At 38.8% G+C, this 17,442-nt stretch overlaps 1 protein-coding gene across 1 annotated transcript in view; it reads right to left on the bottom strand.

Annotated features, from left to right (window-relative positions):
• zfpm2b (zinc finger protein, FOG family member 2b) overlaps window positions 1-17,442 on the bottom strand; it is a 58,769-nt gene that overhangs the window by 11,172 nt on the left and 30,155 nt on the right. The window contains exon 5 of the mRNA XM_079829521.1: window positions 12,119-12,215. Within this exon, the coding sequence (XP_079685647.1) occupies window positions 12,119-12,215 (97 nt within the window). The remainder of the gene's footprint in view (window positions 1-12,118; window positions 12,216-17,442) is intronic.

Here is a 17,442-nt window from a genome sequence, read left to right as displayed (position 1 = left end):
CAAGCTTACTGTTGTGAATGGGCCTACGGTACGGAAATAGTTTTGAATACTGGCTTGTTGTGTACTTTCTCAAAAATTGATTTTGGATCATTTTTAAACATAAAAAGTAACGGACTCCAGCTTTAATTTAGCTTGAAGTCTATCGGAGTCTATTGAAGTCTATTTTTTAAAGAATGTGAACAAATTGTACTTCTAGGGGTAAAACAGCTTGTCACTGGGGCAGTACCTTTAAAGGGGCATATTTGTAACTTATTTACCCTAAAAGGTTCATAGTAGTAAAGGTATATATTACTACTCTAGGGTACCAATAAGCAACTTTTAGGCGTAGATAAGGTAAAGAGTTGGTCATGTTTACCTATTTTTATAACTGAAGTTTAAGACTTAGAAGTATGTTCAAATCCCTAACCGTACACTTTTAAAGTTGTATATAAATCAGAGATTATTGGAGTATGAAAAAACTGGATTCAAAGTGTTACTTGCAGTTTCTTGTTGATTGTTTGTAAAATGTACTAGCATGTTCTGAGTGAAAATTGTTTCAAAGAAAATCCTTCACTAATTTGAGGAAAAGTAATGCATACCTTAGCAAACATCACTAATAAAAATAAGAACTTCTTGTCAAGCTGAAGATTCTAACTCCAGCCGCACTTCTAAGAAACACACAGATGCACAAATAAATGTGTCTAAATATGGGACAATTTGTTTGTCGCTGCACCTCCACACCCCTATGGAAGCCCCCTGAGATTGCCATAATGAAAAGCAATGTCTTCCACTTAACACCGGGATCCAGGCGCTCTCTCTGATAGAGGCCGGGGCTGTTTATTAAATGATGGAATTTGGCTGTTTCTTCCGCAGAATGTTATCAGCTGGAGAACAATCGTGCCCATGGTCGCACCCTCACTGGCTCGCCCGGCTGCTCATTAGCCACAGCATATTTAATCCAGAAGTTTCTTATCAAACGTGACACCTGCATCTCCGAATGGCACTTTCCCTGTTCATTGGCATGTATTTGGGTGAGTAGACTCCAAGGTGCTTTGTGGAGATTAAGAGAGGAAGAGAGGGAGAGAAAGTGAGCGAGAGAGTGAATGAGCGCTTATTTTATCATTTAGCAGGTCTGGACCGTATCCAAGCAGTTTTTGTCTTGTTGTTGTAATTAGAAAGCCTTTTAAGCGATAACAGCTGCTGCTGAATATGAATATGGATAGAACCACATCAATTCTGCCTGAGATAGACCCCCCTTCCTTACTATTCCTCCCCCATCATCCCTCCCCCTCACTTACTGTTTTTCATACTGTGGTGATCTTAATAAAGGAGGAAAGTGTAGCTAGCCGTTCGGCTCGGTTATTTTAGCATTTTTGATTGAAGTCTTTCTTGACAGTCTCTGTGTTACATGTGAAGCATTCAAATCACAGAATCGCTGACAGGCAGCAACTCATTTCCATACCCGAATATGTAATTAAGCTTTGTGACAGCTCCTTAATAGCTGCACGCTACCCCGTCGGTGCTATACGTTGCCCAGTTGACGAGTTGTTGAATTGAGATGCGCATACAGCATATACATGCTTGACACTTCAAAGCATTTAGCTTACAAAATAAACAATAAAATAGATAAACATGAATGTAAATGTAAACATACATGTAAACTTTAAATAAATATGTAAACATAAAGGTACATGTTACCATTAATAGGTAAACATTAACAACAAAGATAAACGTAAAAAGAAAATACAAAGGTGTTAACATGAAAAGGTAAACATTAACAAAATAAGTAAATGCAAACATTACATAAATAGGTAAACAAAGGCAATTATTAATATAATTAATACACAAAGGAAAATATAAAGGGAAACATGTAAACGTAAATGTAAACATTAACAAAATTAACAAAGGCAAATCTAAGGTCACGTAATCGTAAACAAAATTGCTCTATGTAAAGGAAAATGTAAAGGTAAACATTCACAAATGAGTTAAATATAAATGTTAAATGTAAACAAAATAAAAGGTAATCATCTGGTGATGCTGAAAGTTACAACAAATGTCTACATTTTCTTTTACCAAATCTGTGGAATTCTGTGTGAATAAACAGCTGCACTCTTACACTTATCCGTCACCTTCTCTTTCTTAGGGATTGTTACATACACAACAGGACACTGCCGGGGCCTCACTAGGGATTATGTCAATGATATATTATGCAAATGACTTTGTTATTTCTCTCAGTAAATCATCACACTGGGAAGATTTATGCCACTCAGTCGAGTATCCTCTGACGTTTATGACCCTATAGAGTCATACCAGTGAGACACTTTGATCTGTGACTGAAAAACAACTGAAGCTTCTATAATAAAAAAAAATCTCAGAAGAAATTTTTTACTTTTATCTTGGGGTATTCAGTATTGTAGCTTGGGACCCTCTTCTTTTTTCCAGGTAATGGGATAGAGTAGGAGAGAGGGTGGGAGGGACGGAAGGAGGGAGAGATTGGGAGAAAGGGAGGAGAGATACCCCTCAAGCGAGCGCCTCAGTGGGAAGAGGATTATGTGCTTCTGCTTTTCTACCTTCTAGCAAAACTCCCGATTGGTTTCAGGAAAACTCAATTAAACTTTGTCTCTGTCGACTTCGTCTTCAGTGAGAATCAAACTGAAATTCCTCTGACATAATGCTGTAACCCTGAACATGGAGACACAATAAGATAGATAAAAGATAGACCCTCAAAAACAACAACATAATAGAAGAATTTACCTAAAAAGTAACTACGGGAGTAGTTCATCTAAAAAGCATGTTCAAAACCCATAAACTGTTATTTTTCTATGGAACACAAAAGGAGAAATGTTGAAGAATCTGTATGCTGCTCTTTTCCACACATTGAACTAGGGCTGCATGATATAGGAACTTACATTGCGATATTTAGTTTTTCTGCTATATATATTGCAATATAAAAACAATTTCACCAGATGATGTGAATAGCTCTATTTGAAAAGAATGAATCATTCTAGAATAATTGGGGTGATTTTATAGGGGAGTGAATCTGCATAGAAAATAATAAACAAATTAAAAGCATAGATAAATACAACAATATCTGTCTGAACTTTTAACTGCATACACCCCACAACGCAATCTTCGTTCTTCTGATTCTGGCTTTTTAATTGTTCCTTCAACGCGTTTACGTTCTATGGGTGACCGTGCTTTTTCTTCTTTTGCTCCCAAACACTGGAATGCTCTTCCCACTGAGATCAGACATGCTGACTCTTTTAGTGTTTTTAAATCATCACTTAAAACATTTTTTTTTTAGGCTAGCATACAAGTGACGATTTGCTCTAATGTATGTTTTCTAATGTTTCTTTTTTTTTTTCAATGTATTTTATCTATATGTTTCTGTGAAGCGCTTTGAGATGCAACTTTCATTATTCAAAAATCATTATTATTATTATGAGAAGAAAAAAGATACAATTGAATTAAGCAGTACTTTATGTTTTTCAGGTAAATCTAACAGTATTCAGGTACAGAATTGAATAATCAAATTTAAAATTACAGTCTTCACTGTATATAAATGAAATATAACTAATATCATTAAATAATTAATACAATTTATCTTTAAAGCTACAAAAGTCCTTTCTCTTTTGTTGTTTGATAACCATTGGTGATACAAACACAAACAGCTGCGGGTATATTAGGCTGATGTCCATTTAAGACGAATGCACGGACCTAATATAAATGACACCGATCCGTTTTCTTTCACAATTGTTTACAACACATAACCGACTGTGTATATGAGGATACTCACGAGACTTCATTTTGCATGCACATGTTCGTTTAAGCTCAAAAGAAAGAGAAAGAAAACTGAATTCGGCGTTCACATGCTGTCTGCACGGCTCTGTGCGTGCACACAGAAAACAGCATGCAAGTCCTCTTGCGCTTGATGTCTGACTTGACTTAAAAACATGCAAATGATAAACTTTCACTCTATGATGGTTAAACTTTGCAATTAATCCACAAATCACATGCGTTCTGAACCGGGGTGCTGCTGGCCCGCGTGGATCACGGATCATCTACGTTCCCTATACTTGTCATCACACATCCTGCGATGTGACTATCACGCTAAAACTATATATCGTGCAGCCCTACAGTGAACTGTCAGTCGGACCTGCAATGTGTGTGTGTGTGTGCGTGCAGGCGTGCGTGCATGCCTTGCGTGTTGGGGGGTGGGTTCAAACACACACACACATGCACCCGCATATGCACAGTCACACACACCAACGACCAGGAGGAGTCAGAACGATGGCAAGTCCAACGACTTCAAAGGTAGCTTTCGCAAACTGGAAGTATAAACACTACTTTTCCCTCGTTGAGGTGAAAGGTAAGAATGTTTATGTAACGTGCAACTTATGCCCAGGAAGAAAGAGTCTCTCTCAACGTCAGTGGCAAGTAATTCTAATCTAACGAAGCACCTCACATCATCACATGCCGCCACAAAATTAGTGGCTAAAAACCCAGCTACACTACCAAAGGAGTAGTATACTGATAATATTTACACTATAGTAGCCCTACTGATAATATTTACAATAATGTATTGAATTTGATAGGTGTCTCTCACATTGTCCCACAGCAACATTACAGTAGTGTAAATTAATGTACAATGTTTTATAATAATAATTTATTCTATTTAGTGTCCAATTCATTAATTTAACATATTTAATATTGGGGGCATCCAAGTTATTTGACATATTTGAACATTTGAGAAAAAAAAAGTAACACAGCAGTTACTTTCCCTGGTAATTAGTTACTTTTATAATGATGTAACTCAGTTATTAACTCAGTTACTATTTGTAGGAAGTAACTAGTAACTATAACTAATTACTTTTTTAAAGTAACGTGCCCAACACTGACTAGTAGTAAGACAAAAGGAAATCAGCCCTACTTTTCTAGTTCAAATTAGACCAATCTACTTTTTTTGTAACTGGCTTTAAAAAGTTTGGACCAGTTAGATGACTAACTTTTAAGGATAGTCTAAGCCAGTGGTCGGCAACTGAAAATTGGCCCAAAATTGGCCGCCAGCAATAATATCAGGCCAGTCAGATTTTGATAGCGGCTGGTGCTGAAATAGATCTGTCATGATAGTGTAACGGAGGCCAGCTAGTGACAGATGTGCAGGTAAATCTCACTGGTCGGACTGTAACATTGACTAACATCAGAGGTCGCAGACTTTAGCCTCCTTGTTAGAGCGTCCGAATCCCATGCAGAAAGACACGGGTTCGTGCACCGCTTGAAACGGGCGGAGCGAAGCGGAGATTATAACAACAACATAATCAATTTCTCTTTAGTGATTTTGCCTTCAAAAAAAAGTACGAGAAAGTTTTTGCAGCTATGTGTTTATTTTGGGATGAATTGAGAGGTTTTAATTTGAAAAGTTCTGAAAGACACTCAAAAGAGTCTGTGGAATGGATCGCTAGACACGCCTCTAAAATAGCTGTCATGAAATGTGTGGTAAGATAAAACGAACAGTGAACCATTGAAACGTTTGCTTATAACGCGGGGCCTCAGCACCAACACGTGAACAATAACAACTCAAATTCAGCTTCCTTTTTTATCAAAAATATTGACAAGACAACCAAAGGCAACAACAAAAAAAAGGTGGCATGCTTCGTCTCGTGGTGCCGTCTGATATTATATCCTTTACAAACAGCGACAAAGTCAGCTTTATTAATTTATCAAATTTTTTAACAGAGTAACAGCTCACTACCAGTTACAAAAGACACTGTAACAATATGTCAACAGGCAATTCTAGTTGCATTTTTCATCCATTAATTTCTTAAATTATTCCTTGACTATGTTCTGGCCCGCCATCTAGATGCCAAATTTACTTGCCGACCCCTGGTCTAAGCAGTTTATGCAGCCGGCCATTGTATGGATTTTTTAAGATTTTAAACATTTAAACGTGAAGTTCATGATTTTGTTAAAACACTTTAAAAAAATGAAATTGTATTATTTATTTTTTTATAAATTTGTCTGTAAGGATGCTGAATCATTATTTTCAGGTGGACTCAATTTCTAGTTGGAGGAACTTCAAATTCTCAAGATAAACTCTATATTTAAGCAACATTATAAATGTTCCACATGGCTTTCTGGCTACTATCCACTAGTACTATCACAGGAAACTACAAGTGATAAGCCAACGACCACCGTTTCCCCTTGCTGTGAAGTGCCAGGATTTTTTTTCTTTCTGTTGACCCCAGATTCACCTTAATAGAGCTGCTCCTTCCCATCACAGACAGCCATAAGCCTGTCAGATATCAGTCCATCAAGAAATGAGACAGAGGGAGAGAGAGAGACAGCAAGCATGAAATATGAAGGGAAGAGAGCGAAAGTCAGGGGGGGGGGTTGGGATGATAAATCAAAAGATGAGGTCTACATCATCTAATGACCAGAATAAACCTCTTTCCTGTTCAGTGACAGAGCTCAGAGTCTCTGCAGTCCTTAAGCCGTGTCCCTTCTGATCCAGACATCCACTACCATCAAACCAGGATTTATGACGCATCACAACCCCATGACAACATCCAGCAGCTTCATAATCTCATATTTTTTCTGCCCGTGCCTGACATTTCCAGCCTCGACATTCACTCAAGATAAGCCAAAAGCCCTCTGACAGGATAGAGAGCACATATAAAACACACGCTTAAGAATTTTACTGCCCCCTTCGCAGGAACTCATCAGTTCATGAGACGCGGTGAGCCATGTGCCGACTGGCAACTGGCACATCATATCAGACAACTCAGCAACCAATATTCTGTTATAGAGAACACTAGCACTACAGACCCTCATTAGGGACACATTGCCAACAATATCCCAATTCAGTATGGGTTTTTAAATTGAGGCTCTTTTAGGAGAGAGAGTGGCGTCAAAAAGTTTAGTTTGACATTGAACTCAAATGCGCATCAGGCAAGTCGACTTGAAAACAGTGGTCTGGTCTGACAGACTGGGAAACAACTGTACTCAATAGAACCCGCCAACTAGAGCTGGGTTGACAATATCGAATAATCTTAATTTTGAGGAACCGATATCGATTCTTAAAGGCCCACTGAAGTGCCTTGAAACGCGCAGCATTATTCAATGTGTTGACGTAATTTCCCCTGAAACGGCTCCAGCTGTAAACAGCTCCTCCCCTTTTTTGAAACAGCCAATAGCGTTTCGTTAATACCATAGTTTGACTAGAGCCTTTCTTTGGTAAAGCCAGTTTCCTCCTAATCTCTAACCGTTTATCATCATAATCTCCTCCATATCGCTTTAAAATACAGCATTCTGTGCAGAATTTAAATGGGTCCGATATGCTTTGTTGTCTCCGCTGATTCGCGCATATGATCCGCGCTGCGCTCTCATGTCTCTAGTCAACGGCTCTGGTCTAGACTATGTGTGTGCGTGTGACTAACGTGAAACCAGACTTCATTCGCCTCAACTGAAAGCATATTTACACTGTCTGAATCGTTTCCTATCGCATGTATATTGCACTATGTGCCATTCACCATGTAGAAAATAGTAAATGTGTGAACAGCTGACCAATTTCAGATGCAACTTCAGCGTTTATTTATAGTGTAGGGGATGGGACACTTCCGATTCTAGAGAGCATTTGATTGGACAGAAGATGTGATGAGAAGATGAAGTCTGCGATGTTGTCATCAAAATCTGTGATTCAATTTAACGGAAATGAGAGACTGAAAGTTTTGAATGCTTATATCTAGTGTTGTAGTACTCGAGACCGGTCTTGGTCTCGAGACCGGTCTTAAGACCATTTTTTGAAGGTCTTGTCTCTGTCTCGAATGCATTTCTCCTCGGTCTTGTCTTGGTCTCGAACTTAGAGGACTCAGGATTTTATCTCAAGACCATTCAAGACCACAACTGCAAGGATATCACTAATATGCTGGTGCATTGTCTGATTTAACATCATTAATGTGATTTGATGTAAAACTCACTGCTGAAAATGCAATCAATAACTTCTTTGTAATGGGATTTTCTTTAGTTACTGTGCTGCCGGGTTCAAAATCAATGCAGTACTGTCTCAAAAATGCCCAAAATTAAAAAAAGATTTTTTTAAATATATAGCAGAATATAATTAAGCAATATCACAAGAGCAAGAGAGCTTTTTTCATGAATATAACCGTGATTGCAAATTATATTGATTTATACAAACATTTAATAAACAAGAAGTTAATATTAGAATATTACATTTTAAACTGTGTCTTTGCTAATTCGGCAACATTTCGTTATTATATGAATCAGCATGCTTTGAACAAATCGGTTGAATAAAGGATTCCGTAACTTCCGTAAAATAAATAATGTTAATGTTTTAATGTTAAATTAATCTGAACCTTATTTATGCAGGTGTAATTGTACCAATTCAGATGCAACTTCTGTGCCATAAATTTTATTGTTAGTGATTTGATTGGTAACAGCGCTATAGTGTCTTACTATTGTAATTGTATTTATCTTTTAGATGAATTTAAGGACTGCTGGTCTGGTCTTGGTCTTGGTCTTGACTCGCTCTTGCCCTATCGTGGTCTTGGTCTTGTCTTGGTTTCAACCCCACAAAGTCTTGGTCTTGTCTTGGTCTCGGCACCCGCTGGTCTAATAATATTGAATTAACCTTTATATTATTATAAATGTACCAACTGACAGGGTACCCTATAGTTTACAGCATTATTTGAGAGATTGTTTTCCCTAAGAAAAATTATACTGTTCTTTGCATATATCCAAATCAAAAGCTTGTGAATCAGAATCGAATCGATTTGGAAAATCAGCCACATACATATTTTGTCTATAGACTCACTGAACTTAAAGGGTTAGTTCACCCAAAAATGAAAATTCTGTCATTAATTACTCACCCTCACGTCGTTCGAGACCCGTAAGACCTCCGTTCATATTCGGAACACAAATGAAGATATTTTTGTTGAAAGCTGATGGCTGAGAAAGGCCTCCATTGGCATTCAGTACACTTATACTCCCAAGACGGATAAAAGGCACTCAAAACATCGTTACAAAGTCCATCTCACCACAGTGACTCTACAATAATCTTACGATGCGACGACAATAGTTTTTGTGCGCAAAAAAAATCAAAATAACACCTTTTTCCAACTTGTTACTGCCTTCCGTGTGTGCCTCCACGACGCATGCGTGAGAATATGACGTAGCGCCGGCGTTCGGACACATGACCCAGAAGTGATTTGTTTACAATCAGAGGAAGACGCGCGTATCTAAGCTGTTGGATTCTACATTGATCGTGCTTTAGGTCTCGGCGTAGTGCTCAAAATGGGGTTAGAGTGGCATTTCATGGAATCCCGAGCCCCGGCGCTACGTCATATTCTCGCGCATGCGTCGTGGAGGCACACGCGGAAGGCAATAACAAGCTGGATAAAGGTGTTATTTTGATTTTTTTTTGCGCACAAAAACTATTGTCGTCGCATCGTAAGATTATTGTAGAGTCACTATGGTGAGATGGACTTTGTAATTACATTTTAAGTGCCTTTTATCGGTCTTGGGAGTATAAGTGTACTGAATGCCAATGGAGGCCTAACTGAAGCCTTTCTCAGCCATCAGCTTTCAACAAAAATATCTTCATTTGTGTTCCGAATATGAACGGAGGTCTTACGGGTCTCGAACGACATAAGGGTGAGTAATTAATGACAGAATTTTCATTTTTGGGTGAACTAACCCTTTAAGTGGGACTGTACTGATGATGCAAAAATATCATGGTTAAGAGCCAAATAATGTGAAAACAGACCAGTAGGGTACTCGGGTTCGGACTAAGTAAGTTAATCAAATGTGAAAACCACTTTGAAAGTATATTTCATCCTCCAATCCAGAATATGTGAAAATAGCCTTGTAATATGCATACAGTATATAATTCTCACCCCTCAAAACCTCTGATGTGACCAGCGTTGGGAGAGCTAACTCTGCAATCTGGTTGAGTATAGTAAGCCAGAGAGTTCGAGAGATATCCAGCAGACTGGCCTAATCGATCCCGGCCCTCTTTCAATTCCTTAATAACTTCTCAGCTGAAAGCCCTTCAGTTCATCAGCGTTGTCTTTTAATTAAACGCAATCGCTGTGCCGCTCGCTGGTGGAAAGTCGACTCCTCCAGGGGGGCGGTGCTGTTTGAATACACTGATAATGAAATTTGACATTGCTGGAGATGTTCAACCATTATTCTATTTCTCTGTGTTCTCAGATAAGTGTGATAAAGGCCTTTAAGTCTTTCATATCCTCAAGTCTTTTTTTCAAAATGGAGAAGGGATTGTTCTCTGTTGAACTTACACATGTACTGTAAGTAGATTAATCAATTAAGCCCCTGCAGATAATAAAAAAATGTGAAGCACTTTAGCGGAAATATCACTTTTAGTCAAGGAGAGAGAGCACCAGCAACAAAGAGTTATCTTTCTGCTCTTTAAACATTGAGTATTTGTTCGTGGAATGGCAAGTTATTACTGCTCACTTTTTCTTCTTTTTGTAAAAATGGGGCCATGGTCTTATCTTAGAAAAGGGCCCATGGTTTTATAGATCCACTGTACATATGAAGTCAAGACATGGGAGTTTTAAGACCCCATGAAATCGAAATTATGAGTTCTGTGGCTTTTAGCCCCTGTGTGCTAGCTTTGAGATCATCTACAGTATATGGTAGTGCAGGGGTTTTAAACTTTTGAATGCCACAGACCTCTAAATTTGATGATCCCATTGGGAGGGACCCCTTCTAAGAATACAAACGCAGATAAATACACTGTTCAAAAGTGTGGGGTCTGTAAGACTTTTTAATGTTTTTTAAAGAAGTCTTCAAGGCAGCATTTATTTGATCAAAAACACAGTTAACACAGTAAACACATGAAACTCTTTCCTCGCTATTGACGGAATGTTCCGGCTTTCCGTGTTTTCACTGTTATGTTATTCTTCATAAAAAGTAGAAAATCTCCAGATCAAAACAAAGGCAGAATTGAGCAGAAACAAGCAATTAAAAGCATTGCTTATGGAAAATGTAATCTTCGTAAAAAGAAAATGACATCTCAAATAAAAAATAGCTTTTTGTTCGAAATTTAACCTTTTTTTATGAAACTTACCCATTTAAGTGTTGATAAAAAATAAGGTTTAAAAGCAGATACTCTGTACTTTCTTTTGATATATTGCATGTTATGATATTCATACAACAAAATATTCTGGGGCCATGAAATTTTAGGCAACTTTTTTCTTTTTTTGTATGCTCGGGGAAAGAGTTTTTTGAAAAAAGTCTTCTTTAATATGTTAAAATGAATACTTTTATATAATATATACATAAATAGTTTTGGTGGAAACCGTGATACATTTTTATTTGGAATTCTTTTATAGAAAGTTCAAAATAACATATTTTATAAATAGTATAAATAGTACTAGTAAAACAGAAAATACATTTTGTTTAAGTTGATGCTGCAGGACTTTCATATGTATACATCAAGAGAGAAGAGAAATATAAAGCTGTCAATAGAATAAAATAATTATAGAATAATTAATATCATGATTTCTGTTGTTTTTTGTCGTTAGGAAGCAACATTAGAAAGAATTTCTAATTCTGTCAATTTTACTTCTGTATTTATTTTAACATGACTATTTCACATAAAATATTTAACCCTAAAAATATTTAATTTAATTATAATATTTTTATATCATATTTCTCTGAAAAAAAAAAAAACCTAAATCCAATGATTTTCTCAATCAAATGCTCTCTAGAATTGGAATCTGTCCTAATACCACCTGCAACTGTCTTGCAATAGCAAGTCACACATCATTGGTTGTGACTCATTCCACTCCCTTGTTCCCTTTGATGTGAATCAGTATATCATAAACAAGACTTCAGGCACTAGCAAGGGCCTTGATCCAATAAACACTGATAACTCTAGATTACCCACAACACAATTACAAAGTCAAGCATTAAAAATAGTTTGTATTCATCAAAACATTTCTGCAGATGGATATCCTTCTGCTATCAATTGTGGTCAGTTGTGTTGTCCTGGCATTTCATGGGGTCTTTAACACCCCATTCAAGTACACACACGCTCAGGCACCGAAGCCTGAAAGAATTACAAATACATTTATTAGCCCAGAGAATAAATTCTCACCTTTACTGTAAACTGCACAGTTGCTCTTTCCATCCTCTGCACTGACCCACATTATGTCCATTAGCCAGCGAGGACCTCCACTCAGCAACAGCGAAACCTGCAACATAAAACACACACATCAGTTGTTTCTAAGAGCCGCCAACTCGAACAAACCATCTGATTGACATATAGATCAACCAACCACAGCCTAGAACCGATTTCTCCCAAAACTTGCCATTTGTGTGTGACAAATACATCAGACGGTCAGTGACGGACTGTGGATATGCCCTCTGACAGTGAGACTATGTCTAAGTGAGCTTGTTTAAACAACTTCAACCATGAATTTGTAATTCCCAAAAGCCCTTCCAAAGCTTTATCTCCATGTATGTGTGCAAGGAGAGAGGCGAGCAGGAAGCCACACCCTATCCTGTTCACCCTCTGAATGGCTGTATTGTTAGAGACCCTCTGAATGTTCCACCTGATCAGATCTCATCCTTTGGGAGGTTTGGAATCCAGAATGGAGCGGCATGGACTTGGAGACAGAAGAATCGGAATGCTGAGCACTGATCTTTAGACACATTGTACCCCTCTATCACCAGCATCACAGCTTCCTGAGACCGCCACACTGGGAATTTAAAGATCCGGCATGGGTTTCAAAGGGATGGACAGAGGATTTGATTTCATAATTGGAAGCAGAATGGCTGAATTGAACTGATATTTCTGTTAAAATAAAAATAAGATTGTGCTCACAACTGTGTGATATCTGTGATGTTGCTAAGTACACCCTTGAGAAAACAAAGTGTGCTTAATTGCATTGCACTTAATTATTGAATGTGCACTTGTAGTGTAGGCTACTTCAAATCTTAAAAGTATGTTTTTTTATAAACTTACTTATAAAATGTATACAAATAATATAAGGCCACTTAAGTGTACTTAGAGTACACTTTCTGTTTCTCAACACACTAAAGAACACTTTTAAAAAGTGCAGTTTGTAACAATGTCAAATTCAAAGCATTATGGTGTAATAATCTTTAGTTGTGGTTTAAAGAGGTACACTTATTTTGATGTACTGACTAACATACTAAAGCGCATGTAAATTACTTGTTTTTATATTACATTTAAAGTTAATATATTTTAAATGTGCTGAATTGCAACACTGTAAAAAAAAATTGGGGGGAAAAATTTGGCAAATTGATCATTACATATTGGCCCAATAAATGACTTCCAAATAATTATCGCCATGCAAAAAGATGCATTGTACTAATCATAGCTTAAGGTCTTCACTCAAAATTAAAATTGTATATTCACCGAACATATTTAATTGTGCTCAGTCAATCTATGAAGTCGAAGTGAAAAATCCATGTTGGCTGAACAAGTCCTATGTCCGAAAAACGGTATACGCATGCGCAAAATGCGCTTGAAAAAAAACGTTTGTGTGGAGATTTCAAATGCGGAGACGCGGGAGCGGCAGCGCGAGCGGAGCCGAACCAGCAGGTGCTGAATACCGAAACAGACATTCCCAAGAGAATAGAGATATTCATCTCACAAAGACCTTGGTGAGTATTTAGCACTGAAATTATTCTCCAGAGTTTTGCTTTATGACCGGGTATGAAGTTTAAAAGACATTTTGTAGAATCACGAGTTCACGCATTCATTGTTCATGCGTGTGTTCTCCTTTACCACATAATTATCTAATGGTAGCCTGTAGCCAATAGTTTTATTTTCCTCATGTCTTATATGTCTAAAACAATAGCTAATAAGGAAATTAAGTCATTTGTGTGATATGTGCGGCATGCGACTTTTGAACACGGTGCGTTTGGCGTCGGCCTCTTTCAGGGCTTAATGCTGCGTTCCAGGCAGGTTTTTGAGCCCGTAAATTACAACTTCAAACCACGACTCACGACTTTGTAGTGTTCCAGGCAAAGTCACGCCAAACTGCCTGAGCGCAAGGAATTGCGTGGTCGTTAGATGTAAACAAAGCATGGTGGACCGTACGGGGTGTATGCTCATTTACAATCATTTATATCGCCAAAGGTGCTTACTCCTTGCTTATTTGAGGGAAACGGAGGAGAAAAACAGCGCAGACCGCACGAAAAGCTGTTATACCTTTTATTTTACGTTATTTTTTATATTTGTTTCATAAACACCGCATCCGTAGGGGGCTGTCATTGTTGCTTCGCGGGCTATGTGACGTCAAAACTCGTAACTGGGAGTACATCTATCTAGTACGAGTTCACGGGTGGGAAGTCACGGGTTTGGCTGCCGTTCCAGTCCACTTTCATGGGTAGAAGGTTGGAAAAACACGGGTTACGGGTTGCCTGGAACGCGGCATAAGTTATTGCCTTTTAATATCAAACACGTCAAGCTCGTGATTTTCTGATGTCCATTCATTCGTCTCATCCTCATTATATAATGAAGAAACTTCTGTTCTTTCTCTTGCCAGATGTGATGCAGGGGAGCTTTGTCATTAATGTTAGTTTTTATTTTTATTTGCAGGTTTTTAGCTTGCAGTGCCCTTCACCACTTTAAGACACCCTGTTATGCAGAAGACTTCTTGAATATTCAGAGTTTTTCCTTATTGAAAATAAGGTATTTTCACCCAAATATCCTGTGTTGGAATTTACTTAATTCCAATAAAGTTAATAAAGTAATGTGATAAAATGTCAACCCTGTTGTCTGTTTCTGTATTTTACTTAATATATTTATGTTTTTAGTCATTTTTGTCTTTTGGGACAGTGAGAAATAAACAATTGTTACTACAATTTAAAATATTTAATTGGACCAACCACACAGTTTCACTGTAAAACATTTCTCCAATTCAAAATGTTCTAGTGACTGATCACATCTAAATGTTTTAGTTGGCCAAATTGAAAAATTTTGATGTGATCTGTCACTAGAAAATTTTAAATTGGAGAGGTCTGACATTTTTTACAGTGTTGGTAAATTACATTTTTCCATTGCATGGCTCAACATATTATTTCTAATTGAGCCCATGTTAACAGACTGTTGCCACAATGGATAAAATTCAATTCACAGAAATTCAATTTGGCCAATTGAAAATTTTAGATGTGACCAGTCACTAGAAAATTTTGAGTTGGGAAGATTATAATTTTTTTCCATTGGCTCAACATATTATTTCTAATTGAGCCCATGTTAACAGGCTGTTGCCACAATTGATACAATTATATTTACAGAATTTCACTTGGGCCAATTGAAAACTTTAGATGTGACCAGTCACTAGAAAATTTTGAGTTGGGAAGATTATAAATTTTTTACAGTGAAGGTCATCATTACAAATGTGTAATTATACATATATTTAAATATGTATATGAGATACAAGTTTCAATAGAAATTACATTGCAATTTATTTTAGTGGAACCTCGGATTCAGGAGGAACAGTGTGGTTTTCGTCCCGGTCGTGGAACACTGGACCAGCTCTATACCCTTTCCAGGGTGCTGGGGGGTTCATGGGAGTTTGCCCAACCAGTCCACATGTGTTTTGTGGATTTGGAGAAGGCATTCGACTGTGTTCCTCGTGGCATCCTGTGGAGGGTGCTCTGGGAGTATGGGGTCAGAGGCCCCCTGCTTAGGGCTGTTCGGTCCCTGTACGACCAGAGCAGGAGCTTGGTCCGCATTGCCGGCAGTAAGTCAGACTTGTTACCGGTGCATGTTGGACTCCGGCAGGGCTGCCCTTTGTCACCGGTTCTGTTCATAATTTTTATGGACAGAATTTCTAGGCGCAGCCAAGGGCCGGAGAGTGTCCGGTTTGGGGACCACACGATTTCGTCACTGCTTTTTGCAGATTATGTTGTCGTGTTGGCCTCCTCGAGCCAGGACCTTCAGCGTGCACTGGGACGGTGTGCAGCTGAGTGTGAAGCGGCTGGGATGAGAATCAGCACCTCCAAGTCCGAGGCCATGGTTCTCAGTCGGAAAAGGGTGGCTTGCCCGCTTCAGGTGGGTGGAGAGTTCCTGCCTCAAGTGGAGGAGTTCAGGTATCTTGGGGTCTTGTTCACGAGTGAGGGAAGGATGGAACGGGAGATTGACAGACGGATCGGTGCATCTTCTGCAGTAATGCGGTCGATGTACCGGTCTGTCGTGGTGAAGAAGGAGCTGAGCTGCAAGGCAAAGCTCTCGATTTACCGGTCAATCTACGTTCCTACTCTCACCTATGGTCATGAGCTGTGGGTCATGACCGAAAGGACAAGATCCCGGATACAGGCGGCCGAAATGAGCTTTCTCCGTAGGGTGGCTGGGCGCTCCCTTAGAGATAGGGTGAGGAGCTCAGTCACTCGGGAGGAACTCGGAGTAGAGCCGCTGCTCCTCCACATCGAGAGGAGCCAGCTGAGGTGGCTCGGGCATCTATTTCGGATGCCTCCTGGATGCCTCCTGGATCCAGGGAGGTGTTCCAGGCACGTCCCACCGGGAGGAGGCCCCGGGGAAGACCTAGGACACACTGTAGGAACTATGTCTCCCGGCTGGCCTGGGAACGCCTCGGGGTTCCCCCGGAAGAGCTGGAGGAAGTGGCTAGGGAGAGGGAAGTCTGGGCGTCTCTGCTTAGACTGTTGCCCCCGCGACCCGGCCCCGGATAAGCGGAAGATGATGGATGGATGGATGGAATATATTTTAGTTTACCATAAATGCTTGTCAGTATACATTGAGCAGTGCACTTTAAACGGTTAGTTCACCCAAAAATGAAAATTAGTTGGTTTACTCACCCTCAAGTCATCCTAGGTGTATTTGACATTCTTCTTTCAGACGAATACAATCTGAGTTATATTACAAAAGTCCAGGCTAATCCAAGCATTATAATTGCAGTAATAGTTGCTCTGTTTTTGAAATCCATAAAAAATGCATCTGTCCGTCAAATAACGTGGTCCACGCGGCTCCGGGGTGTTAATAAAGGTCTTCTGAAGCGAATTGATGCGTTTGTGTAAGAAAATTATCCGCATTTAAAACTTTATAAAGTAAAGTTTTGGCCGACTGCCTTCCATGTTCAATTTATCGAAAAAGTGTTGAAAGGTCCCCTGCCGATCGAAAGACTAACGCGACCAGGTACACTCGTCATGACGTCACGTACACATCTTGAGTTTCACTTTCAACTTTCAACACTTTTCCACAGAAGGCAATCGGCTGCCTGGAACTTTACTTGATACAGTTTTAAATATGGATATTTTTCTTACACAAACACATCGATTTGCTTCAGAAGGGCTTTATTAACACCCCGGAGCCGTGTGGACCACGTTATTCGATGGACAGGTGCATTTTTTATGGACTTCAAAAATAGAGCAACTATTACTGCAATTATAATGCTTGGATTAGCCTGGATTAGAATGTCACATACACCT

This window comes from Gobio gobio (genome assembly GCF_949357685.1).
Source record: "Gobio gobio genome assembly, chromosome: 11".
Lineage (NCBI taxonomy): Eukaryota > Metazoa > Chordata > Actinopteri > Cypriniformes > Gobionidae > Gobio > Gobio gobio.
Note: the sequence above shows the minus strand (reverse complement) of the source record. Positions and strands in the feature narration are given on the sequence as shown.